The sequence below is a fragment of the Tigriopus californicus genome, chromosome 9, assembly GCF_007210705.1.
Source record: "Tigriopus californicus strain San Diego chromosome 9, Tcal_SD_v2.1, whole genome shotgun sequence".
Lineage (NCBI taxonomy): Eukaryota > Metazoa > Arthropoda > Copepoda > Harpacticoida > Harpacticidae > Tigriopus > Tigriopus californicus.
The window spans coordinates 2,339,846-2,359,992 of NC_081448.1; the positions used below are offsets into that span (position 1 = coordinate 2,339,846).

Genomic DNA, 20,147 nt, shown 5'->3' on the forward strand with positions numbered 1-20,147 from the left:
GGTCGCACTGCCTGCTACTCTCGGCTCATTATTAGGTGGTCGTTATTGTAAAGTGGGGAAAGTAGCCAATTGGGGGCCTAGCTCTTGGGCCATGGTAGTGTATATTTGGTCCCCAACCAAGTGTCGACGGCTCACATATGAAATAGATTTGGGGAATCAAGGCCAGACAATCTGTTGTCTTTTTTAAGGATTTGCTGACTGTGACAACTGTAGGTCGTTGACATGCAGATGTTGATGGAGCTGTGGCGATCCTGTGGAATTCTAGTTTGTCCACTAGATAATGTCAAAGCAAAGTATGACGCATTAGGTAAGTGTAAAACTCCCTCACATCCTACAAATGACCTCAGTGGCAATGCAATGTCGGAGGCCATCTATTTTTTTTCGTGTTAAAAATGGCTCTTTTGAAAATTATGATCTTGGTAGTGACCATCTAGCAACGCTGGCTCTAAATATCGTTGTTGAAAAGGGTTCGGGAATGTTTCTGGATGCATCTTCAAAAATGTCTCACTCTCAGAGCTTGTATGGTAGTATCCCTTGCGACTTTTGGGGAGCTGCAATATTGTTATCACAAAGTAGCTTAGCTTCGCCAATTGTCATGTCCAATCCTCCTGTTAAAGGTACCCTTGCTTTTACTGTTGCTTAGGACCTCTTATTAGGAATTCCCGACGACCAGTTGTGAGGAAGATTCTGATATTGTTTGTGCCGCCTATTACTCACTGCCATCAATCCACCCCGCATTCAAATCGAAGGAATTACGTCCTTAAGTCATTATAATCAGGCACGAAACAAGCTGTATGTCACATCTGTAATAACATAAAAACACAGAGGAACTAGCGGCTTTTCACTGTAAAAAAAATAATAATTCTCGTCAATGTTTTTGGCCGTCCCATCAGGGTGCGCTATTTCCACGTCAAGACTCGTTGACGGCTAGCGACCTCTACCGAGAATTGTATGAACAAGGTACGTTCTTGGGCGCTGAAATGCCTGCAATGGCATCAACAAAAGGTAGAGAAGAACCAGAGGAACCAACCGCTCCCGCCTGCCTGCCTGCCCGCCCCCTTGGGTCCCAAGAGCCACGTACAAGACAAATAAGAGAAAGGTTTCACAGGTATGGATGCTCCAGGTATCAAAACCATTGTCATGTTTCAGTTTGGACATGTATTTTCACACCATACCCCTACTATTCAAACATACCCTATATGCTCCTCCATTGTACCACAAGCTGTCAAAACGCATGTTCAAAACATTGACGCCTCACAAATCATTTCTAGCATCAAAATCATTGTGTATCGCTGTGGATATAATGGCCTGAGGGTGAAAATACGTTTACAAAGTGAGTCATAAGCTTCATGAACCACGTTCCACTTTCTTCATGTCCAACAATGTGTGAATGAAAGGATCGATCAAACTTGGTCATGTCTTTCCAGTCCGTCGTTGCCCATCCTTCGACCCAGCCTCTTCATCGGTACCTCAACGAGATTGGCGGTCCCAGATCCACGGCCCTGGCCCTTGGTCCTGGTCCAAGAGCTTGGGAATCCATCATGGAGCTGGAATTGGAACGAAAACCCATGGGAAATGGGCGAGAAGAGGTATTAATCGAAGACGAAGAGGAGTTGGACGAGACCGGATTGGGCGAATCGTCCATGGATCAGACCGGATTCTTGCTTCAACGACTCCAAGAACTCAAGGAATGGCAAAAGGAACAGGAGATGAAGCTCCTAAGGGATCAACAAAAACAGATGCAACAACTCGTGGATCAGGGTAGGTGGACCATTTCCAATGATGACTTTTAGCGATATGAACTTTTACACTGAAAGAGAAATTGTTGTATCGCCCGAACTGTCTTTTCATCTTGTTCAAAATTAGCTTTGGATGTGAATTTGGCCCATTGAAACCCCAAATCTGCCCAAGGGAGCTCTAACGTGGCAACAGTGAGAGTTCCATGGACATATTTCACACGAGGAGAATACAAGACGGTTAGCTAAACTAGGAAGGTTTATGTTGACAATATTTCAGGCCCTTAAAAGTTAGCAGAGATGTTTCTGTAACTAGTGTGTGAAGTTGTGATTTGAAAGAGAGAACTAATAGTTTGATTCATCATTTTTCATTAACTGCACTTTCTCGATTTTCACCTCCGGATTTTTTTTTTTTTTGTGTGTGTGTGCGGACTTCCTTACCGCTACCGGGATTGGAATCCTAGCATTACAAATCTTGTAAAAACCTTGCGTTTTTACCCCAAAGGTGACAAGATCCCAGTAATTGTATCCGTTAATACATCCTAGAGAGAGCTTGGCCAAAAGTGCAAGTTAGCTCCTCTAGTCTAAGGTCTCCTTGGATGATCCGAGGCGTTTTTTTTCAATTTAATCTCACAACAAAAGAATATCAGGGGTCATTTTGTCAAACCCGACCCCACCCATAAAATGTCCATTTCTTATTATCATAGAAAGCCTAGACGATGATACGACGATCGATCAAGATTTCTCGAGTCTGAACTCGTATGCGGCCACGCCTCAACCGCAGCCGGACATCCTCCAACAGTACTACTCGAGCTCATTTGAAAGTCCGGATGAGGACGAGGAACCCGAGGGGCAAGACGTCGGACAAAGATCCATATCGAAACTCGACTCATCCATGCCTAGTTGGGCCCAGACCGAGTCGGGCCATGAGCCCCGCACCATCAAATCCAACCCTAGGACCCCCAATATCGAAGAGATTCCCATTGTCAACCCAAAGAAGACATTCGAAGAGCTGCTAGCCGAGAAATTAGGCAGTGAGGACGCGGTTTCACCCGCACTCCAGGATGTTCCAAAAGTGGAACAAGTGCCTCATGGATCGCCGCGGACCCGATCCAAGACATTTTTACGCAAAGGCTCCGGACTAGCTCGTTATGGAGGCGTGGGCAGTCCGCCCAAAGCGTTCAAACGTAGTCGTTCCACAAACAGTGTCACGCCCAAGGGTGATTCCAATCCAAGGTTAAAATCCAGTAAAAGTTGTTCCAAATTGGATACTGGACGAAAAGTGACGCCGGGTAGTGCCAAAAAGACTCCGCCCAAGCGAACTATTAGCAGTTACAGTGTGAAATCTCCGCCTCAAAAAGTGTCTCCTCCGAGCCAAGGGAATAAGTTGGAAGTTGTTCCAAAAAAGGCCAAAGCCATCGGTTCCATGAAGGCCAAAGCTCCAAAGACCACGAATATGCTCTTGCCCAAATCGAGCCTACAACCGCCAGAGGCAAATCATGTCCATTCAGATAAGGAAAATGAGAGCCCCGTTTACGATTCTGTGGAATGGAGTTTTAGAGAGAAAATCAAAAAGGCCAACTCCAAACATAAGGTAGGGTTAATTGGACAGACTGGTGAAAATAAAAAAGTAGTTACTCAACAAAACAACCACAAGGTATTCAGACAATCAAATTCCTTAATCCTTCAAATGACGGTGTACAGTAAGGGCGGAAATTGTCTTTTTTTATACTATTTCACTTTAGTTTCTTTCGCAGAATTTGCAATGCCTTAAAGTGTAGATGCCCGAATTTTCAAGCCGATCAAGCGCCAAACGCAAAATTTATAGACTCATAAAACTCAGTACAGGGGAGTGCATATAGCTTATGAGTCAGCACTCTTTTAAANTTTGTGCACTCCCTGGTTAAATTGTCTATCAAGTTTCGACGTACCAACTCAATCACAATGTTGAGTTTTTGATAGAAATGAATCGACTTTTTTGTCTTTTGCAATGACGAGGAAAACTCTGTCAGTATGATATCTTTATGGCTAGACGACGAGGGACTTTTTATTGTCAAAAGAGGAATAATAACAAGAGATGAAGGATTCTGGGGAATTTCAGAATCTAGAATTTCATCCTACTCGACACTATTTCGCCTAAGGGCGATAAACTCCCAATTGGGTTAGCTCCCAAGTTCGTTTTCAAGGGCCCCCTGACATTCTCCATTCTCCAGTTTCCAGCCACTTCTAAATTTCGCTTCATTCATATCATATTTAGAGCAAAGCTTTTGGTATTCATCCATTCTTCTCGGGAGAGAAAAGTACGTACAACATCATTACGAGTCTGTCACAAGTCACTTCCCTGGAATCTGATCATGATCAAGCATAATGTACTTTTTATTGGCCTTCTTTCTAGCAAGAATTAGAGGAGCTCGCAGCCTTTGAGGCTCTGGAAGAGGCCGCTTGTGACTCCTCATTTTGCTCGTCATCCTCGAAAGTGCAAAATCTTATTGGCAATGTCAGCAGTCTTCCTTCGCCTATCATCAAACCCTCATCCAGTTCCACTCCAGCCCGACCAGTCATTCATTCCCTCCAAGGTAACCATCTGAACGTGATTTGTCAAGACAGTCGGGACGAGCCTGGTATCAATCATGCATCAAATCTTTTAGATTGCCAAGCGGACAATCCTGGAGCAGAAGATCCAAGCTTGGGACCGAGTTTGCTCGAGGATATTCAAAAATTTCTCCTCCAACGAGGCGCAGTCATCAAGGATGATAATGATGTCGATGATTCACCTTCGGATGAGCATGACGTCGAATCCGAGGACGATGATGACGACACATTGAAAGATCAAATTGCAGGACGAGCACTGCCGCTTCAACTTGAGGAAGTCCATGAGGATGATCCTTGGGGTAGTTTTGAGGATAGGGAGGAGGCCAATTCGGGCAAGAGTAACCAAGTGCGGTTTCAGGATCGGTTGGATTTCTCACCACCCCGAATTCCCAAGAACTCGCCTTCTTATATGATTTGGAGTATCTTCTCCAAAGAACGAGAACGCATGGGTCAACAAGCGACTAAATCTTCCTATGAGAAATCCGCGAAAGCCAAGACCAATTCCAATTCTCGACCAGGTCGACGTGTTTCCAATTTAAAAACTAATTCCAATTCGCCCCTATCTCAATTGGCCGACTTTCCTGGGGGATTTGACGATCAAAAGTTCGCTGATTCTTTTTTGAATGCCAAGCTGATTGAACTGGAGAAGGAAATAAGTCAGTTCCGACAAGAGAATATCCAATTACAAAATGCACGACGCAAACTAAACCAAGACAAAAAGCAGTTCCAAAATGAAAAAGAAGAGTTGGAAAAGAGTAAAATGGCAGACAAAAAGAAATTGGAGGAGGACAAACGAAGAATCAAAAGAGATCGCGCCTTGTTGGAAAAATCAGCCAAGCTCTCGACGGCCATCAATGGTCAAAACGATAAGAAAGCCGTTTCCGAACTCGAGGAACTTCAAACCAAGGTAATTAACTAACTAGTCTGACATATACTAAAATTATTTGGTTGTTAGTTTGAATGCGAAGTGATCCATTACCGCGTGACTTAGACAGATGAGCCAACAAAAATGTGTGCTTTTTTTATGACACGGTTTTCCTATTGCTTTTACCGCTACTGGGAATGTAATTCCTAATAATTCAATATGAATTCTCGAGCGCTTGAGGGTGTTCTCAAAACGCACGTTTTGGCTCTACGGTCGGTACAATGGCACAAGTCTGGATTATTTGGCTGTCGGAGGTCACGTGGGTGGAGAGTACCTAGAAACCCAGGATGACAACAATGATCTGCTCGCAAAACCCCCAGACTTGAGCATTGTTTGGGCAACAGTTTTAGTTTGATCTACAAGAAGCTAGATTGTCAGTACTGATGTGAAGCAAGCACCCACAGGGCAACTAGTCTCTGATGATTAGCTTGCCCAATTGTACGGGCTTGCCCCGACTTGTATTTGTATACAAGCACTTGAGAGGGAAGCATTGTGGTCAAATTTACTCCAAAATATGTCATACTATGGCAAGTTAAATCAACTTATACAGGAATAGCAGGAATCTGCACCGATAATGACACTGTAACGTGGGTTTGGTTCAATGCCTGGTTTGTTTCTGGCAATCTGAATTGAACTACGAACAGAAAATCCCCATTTTACTGTTTTCCTGAGCTAACCATCTGGGCCCCCCCTAGATTAGCAGTGGATCTCTGGTTGGGTTAAGCTTGCCGAAGTACTTGAAAACAAGTAGAACTTGGGTGTTTCTGATCACTTGATACTTGCCCTTTTTCCATGAGTAATTGTCAGTTCAAAAAAAAAACCTGGGCATTAAACCGGCTACTATGGGCGCAAAAGGGTAGCTGATTTGGAAATTGTGTTCCTAAAAGTCTTTGGGAAACTCGTTGGGACATAGCTTTTGAAAACGTTCAATTCAATTCAGTAACCGATGTAAATTGTATGTAATTGTTGGGCACGTTCGCGAATTATGCAAGTATGAAGTAAATAATTTGCACTTCCCGGAAGAGCTTACTAAGACTGTCGTTACTCGTTTAAAAATAGTTGAGTACTTTACCTTATTTTTTAAGGAATATCTCGACAATTAAGAAAGACCTTTGAAATTGGAGGCCATTGATGATCTGCTTTAGAATGTAAAACCAATTTGCATTGATTGGCTACTCTTAAGGTCCGTTTTTAGCGTTCTTACGTCGGAAATAGTGTATGCTAGCCCTTGAATATAGGGTTGATCAGGAATTTTAGTCAAAAACTTGTCCAAGTCTGACTTAAATCCTGCTACTGAATCAACACCTGCCACATACTCCCTACGAATATTTGAGGGCAGCAAATTTAACAATGAAGGAGAAATAATAGAGGTGGACTTCATTGTTCTTACAACCCTCTATTCTCGTTGGCTTGATGGTGCTCTCAAAACGTACATTGAGCTTCTACGGTCCCTAGAATTGACCCTAAAACCTGGGTTGGGACAAACCTCATGAATGCTTTTGAAAGCGTACAGTATCATATACCTTTTTTTTAATCTCTGAGAAGAAAAAACATTTTCGACCACATAACAAAATATTCTATGAAACATAACTTTTCACCTCAAGATAACATTGAGCATATGCCATGTTTTCTGGCCTACATCCGCTTCGACTCCAGGATACTGAACTATGAATTTTCTAGGCAAGTTCGGGTGACTTGAACTCGTTGACAATTGAAAAATAATGATATGTGTACGATTTTATGTAAGATGGACGGATATTGCAAGATCGAATGGGACAACAGGCATTATTTTTCAGGAGTGCTCAGAGGAGGATTGTTTTTTGTTATTTGTTCAAAACCATTGCTTTTGCATTGCATTGATGACTTTCGAAATTTGGAAGAGGACATTAGTGATATCTTACCCTTTTGGAAGGGTGTTTTTGCTTATAGGGCAGATCCTATAACCATTAGGATGACCAAACTCGAGAGTGTGCATCAAAAATGGTATGATAGTATTGTTAATAGAAAAGCTTCCCAAATCTCAAGAAACGGAGCGTTTTGTGAGATGATCTGGTTGGTGTCCCCGCTAAGTTCCATTCAATGTCGATCTCCAAAGCAGAGATAGGGAAATTGCTTTTGTTCCATTCGATTTGTTGAGAGCTCAAGGCAACGGGGACAGATTTATGACCGCCATTAATGACGTCATCAGTCGGTTCTAGGAGGGGCAATAATCCCCGGCCGAACCAAGAATCCTTGGTAATCCCGTAGTCTTGGTGGTGTTCCCAAGGTGCATGCTTGTAAGCTTGCTTTATTTTTGGGAGCCGATTTATCTGAGTGTGTACGGAGGTTTTCAGGTCGAGGGGATTAGTTCCATTATTCAGGAAGGAAGGGACTCCGAGTGACACCTGGACGGTCACTCCACATAATTAGATGGAGGGCCAAAGCGAGTGAGTGTGGGTGTTTTGTGGATGTATGGGCGTCAATTGGAAGCCCGGCCATTAATACCACAAATGCCGACTTGTGTCAATCCGATTATGCCGCTCTAATCTTACAACTTGACGGCACAGATATTTCGTATCATTTTTGTTTTCCACGTACGAATTGAAGATTGGCTAAAAATATGTCAAGTACATTTGCCGAACTTCCTACCTTTTGGTCGGTTTGGTAACGTTAAGGATTTGACTCTAGAGACTTGGTCTGTGAGTGAGTCGCAAATGTTTTCTTAATTCCTACGACGTTCGAACAAAAGGCAATGAGGGGCTGAAAACTAAGTAGTTGGTGAAAAACATCATTAGTTTTAGTTGCAGTTATAAGAGACTTATATAGTGAGTAGAATTAAGAAGGTCATTTTCTATTTGGGTCCATATTTCTTGATAAACAACTGGATAAACAGACATTTTCATAACCAACCAGCACCTACAGAATTTGTTTAACTCTCACTGTTTCAATATTTTTTGGACTCGAAAGTCCGAAGTGTGCAACATCGTTGTTGTTCAAAAAAAAGCTAAAATTTGGCAAAAAACTGAAATCCGTGTAATCTGAATGTAACAAGAAATCGTGCCTGCTGAAGATAATACTGTTTACCTGCAATACGTACCACGTGCTTTAGGAGCCTTAGTTGGTGAACTAATTCTACTATTGAAAAAAATGAATTTTTGAGGGTTTGTTTTTCTACGTACGCACAAAACTATGAGAGATCGGTCTTTTCAAATATGAAATCTATCAAACCTCATCAACTACTAATGCCAAGAACGATCGATCGCATTTCCATTGGACAAGTGGAAAGGCTAGATGAAAACATGCCTTCAATTCATTGTAGATTTCTCAAGAGAAAAGTGCCTGATAACTCCTAGGCATTCCTCTTGAGGGGCGATTCCTACGGGTTTCTATCTTTGGTTTCCAGTTTCTTAAGCCGCATTTGCCAAGTTCTCAACCTTGCCTTTCAACGTCCTAAAGCTTTGGGAGCCACATGGGATAGAAAGGCAGGGATACAGGCTAAAAGAAAGAAAGAGGAAAAAGCGCTTCGAAAAACCCATTGAAGTCATTAATTATCATCATTGCTCTTCCATTTCCTCGTGGTTGAAGGTTGGAGGTTGGGGATTGTCCCTATTGAGTTTTGAAGCCAAGGCGCCGTCTATGAATAGGTTTTACTTCCATCCACCGAAGCATGAATTTTGGGAAAAGAATGAACTTTTAATAAGGGCCGGAAACTTTTGCTATTAGGAAATGAAAAAAAGTTTTCCCAACCGGGATCTTGAAGTACGACCCTCCATTACTTTCTACGTATTAATAAATCACCAGTGTCCATATTCCAGGACAAAAGGCAAGACCTACTACCACTGACTCACTTGTCCCGCACTAAAGAAGTCTATTCGAGGCTTGGTCCCAATTCCACAATAGCAATTCTTTATCCCAACCCAGGGAATTCAATTTGAATGCGGCATTCGCGATTCGCAAACGAAACAGTGCGTGGTGCGTCTGTGTGTGTGTGTGTGCGAGTGTGCTTCCAAGTGCTCTTGACAAGTTTTGCATGGGGACCATTTATTTCCCGTCAAAGTTTGTTCCATTACTTTCGTCGAGTCCATTTGCCAGTGGCTCCCTGACTCGCTTCCTCTCTTTGCACCTCATGCATTGTTGCAAAGAGGTGGTATGTGTATGACATTTTTGCATGTCAAACACAAAGAAGAAGCATCTATTCGCTTACCAACGTTGGTGCCAAGCGATGGCTTGCTATGGCAAAATTAACTGACGGTAGATTAGAACATCATAAGGAAAGCGCAACAGTTCTATTTTCAAAGATGTTGGCGATTTCGTCTGCTTGTTGATTTTCAAGCCATTCATTGTTGAAAAGCAGAAATCCAGCAAGAAAGTGGAGACGCGTACAAAAATAAACCTATTCTCGAGAAAAGTGTCTCGATGTAGTTCTTATTGAAGTTGCAAGGAATTCGGCTAAAACCCATTCCACTTGCAGTTTGTTTGCTGTATTCCAGATCTTTTTTGCAAATCTATTGCAGCTATATGATTTAGAAGTTTTCAGCATTTTTTGGCATTTTTAATTGATTCTGCCATTTACGCCATTTCAAGAGGACTTTAAGCAATCAAGTATTTTACAATTGAGGAAATTCGGTCAACTTCGGGATTTGATTTATAAAATTAGACACATCTCAAAGTTTGTCAAGCACATTAAGGCTCTGCCGTCACTAGAATTGACCCTAAAACCTAGGTTAGGACAAAGCTCATGAATGCCTTTGAAACCGTGCAGTATCAGCTACCTTTTGTACCTTCTCTGAACAATGTACAGTCCCAATATTTTTAGTCTCTCCCAATATGAGAGCTCTCTCATTCCTGTGATGTTCCTAGTGACTATCTTTGGAAGGGTTCGACCTTTTGCAAACCTGCTGAACTTATTGAACTTAATCAAGACAATTATTGTCTGATTTTGTTTTGCTGGCGCTGAATTCATATTTCTTTTATTGGCAATTTTTTGTCCAGGCTACTGACGACTGATGGGGTTGAACAAAACATGTACATCTTACCAATATCGCATCATTGTTCGTGTTATATGAAATTTCCTTATTCAAATGTTGCGTTGCGTTTTTCTTCATTACTTATCAGCGTCATGCCATGGTATTCGATCTTCTTTTTATGCTCCACGTTCCTGGGTCCCTCATTAGGACATTTCTATCCCACTCTTCTTGGAAGATATTTGACATTTCCCGGGTCCTAATTGACAATACATCTTGTTTTGCTCCCTTTGTAGCTGAGTCGTTTGCAGGAAGAGCTCCAAAAAAAAGAGACCAAATGGACCAATTCAATCGGCAAGTTGCAAGAAACCGTCAAAATCCTGGAAAAGGAGAACCAACATCTCCACGAGGAGAACTACAAGCTCAAGATGAAAACCGTCACAAGCAAGGTAGGGGTCGTCAGTTCTTTCGACTTGCCTCCCATCTTCTTCATGAATGAACCAATCTTCCATGATAATGATGTTGTTGCTCACTCTCGATCTCCCTCATGTTCCCAGGTCTCCACTCATTTGGGTGATAACTTTGCCAAGAATCCGATCGAGCCGCAAGTAATTTCATTGAAGGACAATGGCTCCTGCACCACCACCAACTCGAGGGGAGGTGGGTCGGCCAAATCCCTGCAGTCCCTCCAATCCCTGCAATCCCCCGACTCTGGCTTTCGAAGCGTACAATCTCCTCAGAGTAGCATTGGGACCAATAATGATTCCCTCCCGCCCTCCAATCCAATCTACTCGAATCGAAATCCTATTACGACGCCATGCATGTCCTTCTCGCCCGCCGACTCGTTGGATTCAAATGTGACCCTGGTTTCCAGTGGGGACTTGATTTCTCAGACCCAGCAGGCCCCAGAGCTCAAGAGAAAAGACCAGAAGGTCAACGTGTTATCGACAAAAAACACCCACCCTGACCGTAATAATGACAGTAATGGAGGGGGAGGAGGAGGAGGAGCCTCAGAGCAGACCCTAGCGGATGGTTCGGTGGAGCTGAGTTTTCACAATGGCAACAGGAAGGTGATCTCTCCCGACGGAAAGACGACCAAAGTTTTCTATTACAACGACGACGTCAAGGAGAGCCTACCCTCGGGCTTGGTCAAGTACTTCTATGCCCAGACCAAGACTTGGCATCTCACCTATCCGGATAAGAAGGAGGTTCTTCAGTTTAGCAAGTAAGTGGGTGTAATGCTTCTCAGGCTTCATTCCGAGTGGAACTCTTAACATGGTGGGGTTGGACCTTGAGTACCGTACGAATAGAAAAGAGACACTAGGCGAACAAAAGGAACGTAAAATCAGCTCTGTACTTTCAAACCGAGGCATAAAAAGCGAGATTTTTGAAGCCTTAGAATGATTGTTGTACTGCACAATATAGCATACATCAGCTAATGTTCTTCCTGTACTTATTGGCTTACATTGAACCAACATGACCGAGCATTGAACAGGGTGCTCAATTAAAATAGGACAAAACATTGGATGCTAATATCTAGAGTATTTTTAAATTTGGTACAAAACTTATAACGTTATTTAGTCCCTCATTTTCTTGCTTACATTTAATCTAAAAAGGGCATTCAGGAGTAGTCAGTAGGGCTGTCCAAATGATCCAAATGCATTACTTATCACCTTTTCTAATCTTCTTGCATTATTTGCATCATATTGGGTAAATTGCATTTTTCACCATTATCTCTCAAAAAAACGAGTTTTTCCAATTAGTTTTCTCCTTTTCATTGAACAAAACCTTGAAATTATAAGAATCTTGTAAAGAAGCAAAACTAATTCTCTTTGACCAATTCATGACATTTGCTTTTTTTGCTTCATATGTATTTTTTCCTACATGGCATGATGATCTTGCTTTTTGGACAGCACAGCAATTATAGATTATATATCTTCAGCTTTTAACAACAAACTGCTCCAAATACTTCTTTCAGTACATAGCCAAAGTTTTTATTGAAAAAAATCCGTTTCTCTCATATTCTTACTTGTAAGCACAACACAGTTGATGTACGACTAAAGTACAAATATTTTGCCATGACGCAGGCTGCTTTTGTTAGAAGTATACACAGTATGGAGAGATTATTAGCAACCTTGCCCACTCTAACCCTTTTGGCTTTGGCTGCGTGGTGTATTTTGAGATAAAAAGTGGCCCAGATATAATCATTTAATAAGTAAAGTGCTTATAGAATATGTCAATTTTATTTGCATTATTATTTGGACAACCGTGGTGATCAGGCTAAAAAAGGCTCTCTGTGTAGAAGTCAAAGAGAAAAGATAATTTGCCTTCACAACCAAGGAGTCCTCGAATATGGGCAAAGCCATGAGTCTGCTAGAGGCCATATCGCCTGTCGATAACGTTATTTTTCGCTAAAAAGAGACTGGCACAGTTGTGGACAATCCTCGGAAACGCCAAGCTCGTCCAATGAAAACGTGAGAGCTTGTGAGCAAGGTACCAAACAAACTGATTCGAAATCTTCATAGAAGCCTCTAGGAGATGTTTGAGGAGTAGAAAGTCTCTGAAACTACTCTTCAAAGAATCTCTAAATTAAATGTAAACAAGAAATGCCTAGCATTCACTTGGATGTAAGTGCTTTCTAAGGCCACTGAGGTCAAAAAGATACAGTGTGGCTACAACTGGTTGGTGTTTGAAGAATACGCACCACGTAACTTAATTCCACTAGGAGATTCGCCTGCACTCCGATTGGGCTTGATTCATTTGCCAGAGTTGACCCCTTTCCTATGGTGGCAGTTTTTATTCTTTGAGACACAGGTCTCTCGATTGATTGTTGTTGGTGGTAGCTTCTTGATTTACTCCTGGTGGGCGGTGGCTTCGACATTTTCAATAAGAGATAGGTCAAGGGTTATTCCGAGGACACATCTCTTTCCCCAGGAAGAGTTGAAATTCCTCTCCAACCATGTTGAAGTTCAAGTTCAAAGACGAACATTGGCTTCTAATTTCAATTAGGGTGAAAAATATTAGACCTGGTTTCAATGCTGAAGCACGAATCTTTTGCACCCTGACACAGAAATTCGTACCTACTCGAGCTTTCTCTGGAGGTGCTCAGTTGTAGATGAAGCCAGGGCATTGAAAGAACATCACATCAATTTTAAGCATACGCCAGAGAAAGTATTTTGTTTAGGGGAGCTCCCAGGCCATTCCCCCTTCCTCTTGAATAATAAAAAAACGGCATCAAGCCATCAAAAGTCAGCCAATGTCACTCGACGTGCAGCGGGTTGAAATGCTCACTGGTTCTTGCTCCTGTTTTCTCTTCCGTGATGCGTTGCACTTGGATCAGGGCAAGCTTCCACCTTCACTAAAGTTAGCTCACGTTGTTCCAATTTTTAAAGGGGGAGATAAGTCGCTCCCCAGTAACTATAGGCCGATTTCTCTCACTTCGAATATTGCGAAGGTGTTTGAGAAGATCATGAAGTCCAAACTTGTTGAAATTCTTGAAGTCAATGAAGTCCTTCCTCCTAGCCAGCACGGGTTCCGAGCACATTTTAGCACGGTTACCCAACTCATTGAGTATTTAGGGCAGGTCATTAGGGACTGGAAGGACACATGTCAGTTGATGTTGTCTATCTTGATTTTGCCAAGGCCTTTGATAAAGTAGATCATGGCCTTTTGTTGAATAGAATTCATGACACTGGTATCCACGGCAAGGTTATCAATCTGTGTCGACTGAAAGTATTAACTCAGGATGGTTGAAGCATAAGGCAAAGCGGTCCAACGGTCAAGCGGAGAAGCTACGAATATATTGGCAATCATCTCGATTCCTTTATTGAAAGGTGGCAAAAGAGCCTTCCTAGGATCTCTTCAACATACAGAGTTGTCCCAATGCTTTGGGGTAAGAACGGCAAGTACAAACGGCGAAATACGGACACGAAACAAAATTTGTCAAAATAGCGTTCGTTTTGTATGTTTCTTACACATGTTTTTACACTCTTCCGCGTTTCGACCTTATTCCTAAAATTTACAGCCGTAACCGTCTTCCTACCCAAGATACCGACCTATCGTGATCGTTTATTGAAACTTTGTGGTTTTAAACGTCGTTCAAAAAGCAACGTAAACGGGATTTTTGATCTCACATCCTTACTTTTCAGAATAACACAATCTGAAGCGTTAATTGGAAAAGATATGAATTGATAGGTGGCCTCACAATTGAGAACAAGAAGCTGGATACTTGTATCCTTGGTCTAAGGCAGATGTAAAGTGTGTAATGCCATTTCATGTTTCAAGAGCCAATATGTAGGGTTGCACAACTACTTCTTGATACATGGTCGAAGTTCAGAATCCAAAGAGCCTGTATAAGTGCTTTCAGCAGGGAAAAAATGCGATTAAAGCACGTTTTAAGAATCTTGTCCCAAAATATCTGGACAACCTTGTAGGAGGCACCGTTCACTATCCTGTCTTTTGAGTCCAGTTGCTCTTCATTATTCAACCCTAAATTTTAAGAGATGTTGACACCATGCTAATGCTTTAAGCTAGTACTTTGAGGATTTCATGCATGTGCTTGTGCACGTTCTGGTGAGACACTTGAGTATATGAGATACCAGCTTGGACGTGAAGATGCTTTGGACAGTGCTTGTGCGGTTTTGCTTGTTGCCTCGATTTGTTCAGGGGTGAAATATTAGCCGGTTTTGTGCTTCTTCTACCCTATGTTGATGGTATGCACGTGTACCTCAAGGTCCCAGGACGTTGCTCCTTGGATCTTGCTTGCCTCCAGTTGGCCAATGGCTCGATTGGAGACACTTTTGCTGGCCTCACTTCACCAATGCACTATTGATGTTTCTTAGTTGAGAGCAATTACCATTGGCTTTGTGACTCTTTATCTGTAAGTCAAGATGAATCAAAACTACCTTAACCACTCGTCAATTAATGAGCTTCTCTAATAGACACTGCTCACGAAGCGTTCACGTTATCAGGTTTGCATCAATTTCTTGACTTACTCGACATGGTCAGATCTATACCATGAAATGAAGCTAATTAGGTCGTGATGGGTATAGATAAGTGCTCGTCAATTCCTACTTCTTTCATGCTTTAGAAGCTTTGTTAAATCATATTTTATCGTTATGAATCGTCAGAATTGTTTGTTCATTCATGGTGGTTTTAAATCCCTGTCAAAATGATTGCGGTAAACAACAATAATCTCTGCAGAAGATTGCTTAATGCCATGCTCAAAAGTAGCTTTGGAGAACATGTGCATGTTTGAAAATTAAGCTTATTATCAAACTCGGCAACGTTTGCACCTACGTAAAGAGTACCTAACTAGATCAACCTGATGGTTAAGAGCCATCAATTCGGAAATTTATGCGAAACGCATCAAAGGTAATCCTCCCAATTTGAGGCCTTCGTCGAAATGCACTTTAGGTTTCTAATGAATTATGCACGTAACTCGGGCCTGAATTCCCCTTGATTGAACGGTTGACTCCGACCTGACAATGTCGGAAATTGAACCTGAATTTGATGCTTTGAAGATCTGAGAGGCAATGAAATGTCGTCTTGGAGCTTGAAAACGTTTTCACCTTCCCAGTGGAAAATCAACGAGACGGAGGATGTTCCATGCCTACTTTGATCTCGCACCGAGTCCATTCTGAAGTGCTGCAAAATTGCATTCTTTCTCGTCAAATACCACTCAAACGAGCGAGACGAGCACCGCATTGTAAATTAGAGTGTGTCACGACGAAAGCTCCTGTCATGTGTTCTACAAGCTTTGTTTGATATTTATAGCGGACAAGAGGAAATCCGTTATCCAGACGGAGTGGTTCAAATTACATTCCCAGATGGCTCCGTCAAAAGAATCGGGTCTGATGGATCGGAAGATCTCAGCTTTCCAGATGGGACCAAAGTGGAAGTGAGCTCCAATGGCGACCGAACTCTCCTTTTGGCCAATGGTCAAAGAGAGATCCACACATCCGATTACAAGGTGGGTCAAACGGGAAAGGAAACCTCAAGATTCTTCTCCTTTTCTATCTTCACGTTAACGAGAAAGAAGGGACCGTGTTCCAAAATGGCTGGTCAAGCACATTTCATTTTGTGCTTTCCACGCACTATCTACTCTCTTCGCTCTGTCAGGCTGAAAGGTTTTCTCTCAACGATTTTTTTTATTTTTCGCATTTGCTTTTGTTTCACTTGCCTTTCGTTCTTCAGCTAGTATTTGTAATTATACTGATTTTAAAATTGGCACTTTTTCCTGAAAGTTGGGATGCTCTAATGGCATGACACAGATACGTTTTGCAAAAAAATCCGTTCCTCGTTTTGGAGATATTATGAGCTCATGATATGCCATTGTTATGGCTAAGGTAGGGTTGATGAGATTGCCATCATCGCTCATTTTAGTGTCCCTTTATCTACGATAGTTCCTTTCTCCCAGCCTAATACAATGGGGTAATAAAAACCAGGTAAAATGGGACGGTTTCTTTTGGAACCGTAATCTGGCTGAAAATATGTGAGCAATGATGGCACGGGGATGAACATCAACCAAAAGTATTTGATGACCATAGAGTAGGATTAGGCCGAGTTGGGACTCGAGTCTTTTTCTCAAACAGGGAGAAGTTACCCGGACTTAAAGCTTTTTGAATAGAATTTTGCATTTTCCTCATCTTAAAAGTAGTAAAAAAATCCTCATCCTTGATAAGTATTTTCAATGGCATTCCTTGAAAAAGGTTTCATCTTTGGCAAATACAAATCATCAGATTAAGTTCCTGATTGAGATCAATAGACAAACCGGCCAAAATATGCGTTGTCCATTTTAGGCCCTAAAAACAGCTTCACTATTTCAAACTTTTTGTATGATCTTAAGGAATTTTTAAAAACATGGAGGCTTATGACCATGTTCTTCTTTGGTCTTTCGTAGCTTTATGTTTGATTTAGGCCGCCTTAAAAAATTGCGGTTTTCAAGCAAATGCGGACTCATGCGGGTCTAGCAAAAACTCGTCAGACTAACTGAGCACTATCATAGAGCTCACACGCCAAATAAACGTAGCTTTAAAGCGAATACCAAGAAAACTATTGTGACGATAATTTCCTGCTTAAAAATCAACGGTTGTTTTAAGCTTTACTAATATGATACTTGTAGGCATGAATCCGTTGCGGTAATAAAATTGTATCGTCCCATATATTTTAATTCGATTTATTCTTGGCCTCGAAAGTGGACGAGATCGCGTGTCAATGATCGAATTTGTTTTGCCCAATCTTTTGTCACCAATTTCATCAAAAATTGTGTTGGATAGAAATATGTGTTGAAAACATTTTTCAAAAAAGATCCGTTACTGCAAAGGTGCCCTTGATATTCCCTTTACACCGTTCCATAAAAGCAATGACACAATTTCCTCTGTAATCCGGATCTATTTTGGTCTTGGGGCCTTGATTACATTATTGAGTGCTTCCAAATCAGATTGGTTCTCCGTCGTGGCCAATCAACTTGTTTTCTTTTTATCCCCCCATCTCTTAGTTCCTCGTCATTCCAGTTAGATTACATTCATTCAAAGGGCTTGAAAAGAGCCAGTGAACCTCGATCCCTCTCTCGCTTTCGCTCTCGCTCTGTATCTCTATATCTTTATGTCTACCTCACCTTCTCTATGGTTTATTCAACGATGAAAATGATTCATGCCTCACTCGCTTTTGCCCTGATTTTCAGCGTCGGGAATATCCAGATGGAACCATCAAAACCTTGTTTAACAATGGCCGACAAGAGACTCGGTATGCCAACGGACGAGTACGTGTCAAGAATAAGGACGGCTCCCTACTTCACGATTCTCTCTCAGAGACCAACTGAGCAATCAGCTCAGGGGGCCTGAGGGGGGAAAAACCTGCACAAAACATATCCTCACGTCTTCGTTAGCTCTCCCCCGAGTTCTTTTTTCATCCAATTTTGACGCGTTCCTCATCGAATTAAAATCAAAAGAGCCTTGGCCTCATGCAGGGCATTTCTTGTTAATAAATCCCAGCATTCTATTGAAATCAGCTCCTTGGCGAGTGTTGGGCTTTTTTTGCCTGAAAGGGCCAATCGAACTGGAGAACCATTGAATTATGGTGGTATTGCACTTCCGAAGGGATAAAAAGAACGGAAGGTTTAGCCAATTGCCCTTGGTAGGGCGTTCCTCATCGAATTAAAATCAAAAGAGCCTTGGCCTCATGCAGGGCATTTCTTGTTAATAAATCCCAGCATCCTATTGAAATCAGCTCCTTGGCGAGTGTTGGGCTTTTTTTGCCTGAAAGGGCCAGTCGAACTGGAGAACCATTGAATTATGTTGGTATTGCACTTCCGAAGGGATAAAAAGAACGGAAGGTTTAGCCAATTGCCCTTGGTAGGGCTTAGGTCGGCAGTCTAAATGGAAGGCCAAATATGAATACAAATGGATCAGGAGCCTTGGCAGATTTTTGTTGAACCCAGGAATGAACTTGTGTGGAACAAAGGAAACGAAACGAAGCGCACAAGAAAGCTCCCTTGGCCATGAAAAGATGTGAAGGAGACGATAAAGAAAGGCGAAATGGTAGAACCTTGAGCAAAGAAAGGTTACTCCGTTCTTGGGGTTCCAACGGCAATCAAAAGTTACGAGCTTCCAAGCCGTTGAGGAAAATGGCAAACAAACTTGTATATTTCGAGGCTAACTTGCCAATTATTGTGAATCCTGGCACCCCTGGTAAAAAGGAACAGATTTTGTAGTCCGATGAACTATGTATAACAAACGATCAGAACGGGTTTCACGATCGAAAAAAAGTGTATGTTACATTAGTGTACGTTCATTGTAATTATTACCGTATACTCATGTAATTAAATAGTATCAAAATACTACATACATACATGTGTGATGGCTACCATCGAGGGCGGGGGCCAGACTCAACCGTTCCATCCTCGCACCTCCCAACTCAAATACGACAGAGGAATTAATGATTATAAGACTAATAGTAAACTTTCGTCACAGATATGTCCACTGGATGAGTAAGGAAAGGATGTGTCGAAAGTAGGCCCTGCAACCTAGTCAGAACCAGGATATAAATGTGAAACGTGCTGCCGCAAGTCCTTTTTTTAGTGAAGGCAGAATTCCTTGCAGCTGTCACTCCTCAGAAATGAGTAATTCAAAAAGGGTATGAGAGTGTTTTACCTACCTAGGGTTAATGAATCAGCCACTCTTTGTGGGTGTGGATAAGGTTGAATATCTACGTACATAGATCTACAAAAGAAACCACAATGAGTGTACTTGCTCTTCCACTTGAATGAGATATACATTAGCTCTGATCCGACTAACAAAAGAGAAATATTATGCAGTAGACTCGCTTATTTGCCAAATTTCAAATGAGTCCTTTCCAAGTTTTTTTTAATGTTATTTGCAAATTGCAAGTTCAACCAAGATGAATTTCAAATCACGGGGAATGCAATCTAATTAGCATTTCGCCATTGGCCTCTCTGCATTCAACTTTTAGGAACAAGGCACATTCCATTAACTCTACTATTCCTCATTCATAGGATTTTGGTGTCTGTATTGACTTCATGCCTAACATTGCTCATTCAAATTTCGCATATTTCGACGAACATGCTTCACGTCCATATTCCAAGACTTTATTAGGTACATATGGAGATCATATGGTTTGGAGATTCTTCAACACTTTCTCTTGCGACCATTCGGATGCGCTTAAATTAGCCTTGGGGCCGGCCTTTATTTGATTGGGATCGAGGTAGTCTCCCATGGGAATCATGGGCATGCTTTCATCCGATCGGAACATTCTCCTCAGAGCATCTCGAGTTGCCATTTCCTCTGCAATTTCCGCACTCTCACCGGGACCTGAAATGAGGACAGATAGGTTGTGAAAAGAAGTGTTTCCGAGTTTCTGAATAGAGGCCAACAAATATGAAACAAGTGGGGTTGGACCGAAATGCGGGTTTATGTATTTTCGTTTTAGGTC

General features: G+C 41.9%; 2 protein-coding genes across 4 annotated transcripts in view; one reads left to right on the forward strand and one right to left on the reverse strand.

Moving 5' to 3' along the window:
- Nucleotides 1-966: 966 nt before the first annotated feature.
- On the forward strand, nucleotides 967-18,203 carry LOC131886197 (centromere protein J-like). 3 transcript variants are annotated; one of them, XM_059234456.1, is made up of 10 exons: nucleotides 973-1,108; nucleotides 1,272-1,333; nucleotides 1,428-1,761; nucleotides 2,444-3,330; nucleotides 4,132-4,312; nucleotides 4,385-5,235; nucleotides 10,493-10,645; nucleotides 10,754-11,421; nucleotides 15,972-16,167; nucleotides 17,881-18,203. In XM_059234456.1, exons 3-10 carry the CDS (start codon nucleotides 1,542-1,544, stop codon nucleotides 18,016-18,018), a joined length of 3,294 nt encoding a protein of 1,097 aa, XP_059090439.1. In that variant the 5' UTR covers nucleotides 973-1,108; nucleotides 1,272-1,333; nucleotides 1,428-1,541; the 3' UTR covers nucleotides 18,019-18,203. The 3 variants fall into 3 exon arrangements, with proteins under 3 accessions (XP_059090441.1, XP_059090439.1, XP_059090440.1); XM_059234458.1 differs by lacking the exon at nucleotides 1,272-1,333 and having other exon boundaries at nucleotides 967-1,108; XM_059234457.1 differs by lacking the exon at nucleotides 973-1,108 and having other exon boundaries at nucleotides 1,197-1,333.
- Nucleotides 18,204-19,787: 1,584 nt separating this feature from the next.
- The window catches only part of LOC131886064 (large ribosomal subunit protein mL44-like), a 28,566-nt gene continuing 28,206 nt past the window's right edge, over nucleotides 19,788-20,147 (reverse strand). The window contains exon 5 of the mRNA XM_059234291.1: nucleotides 19,788-20,026. Coding sequence (XP_059090274.1) covers nucleotides 19,824-20,026 — 203 coding nt within the window. The 3' untranslated portion in view covers nucleotides 19,788-19,823. The remainder of the gene's footprint in view (nucleotides 20,027-20,147) is intronic.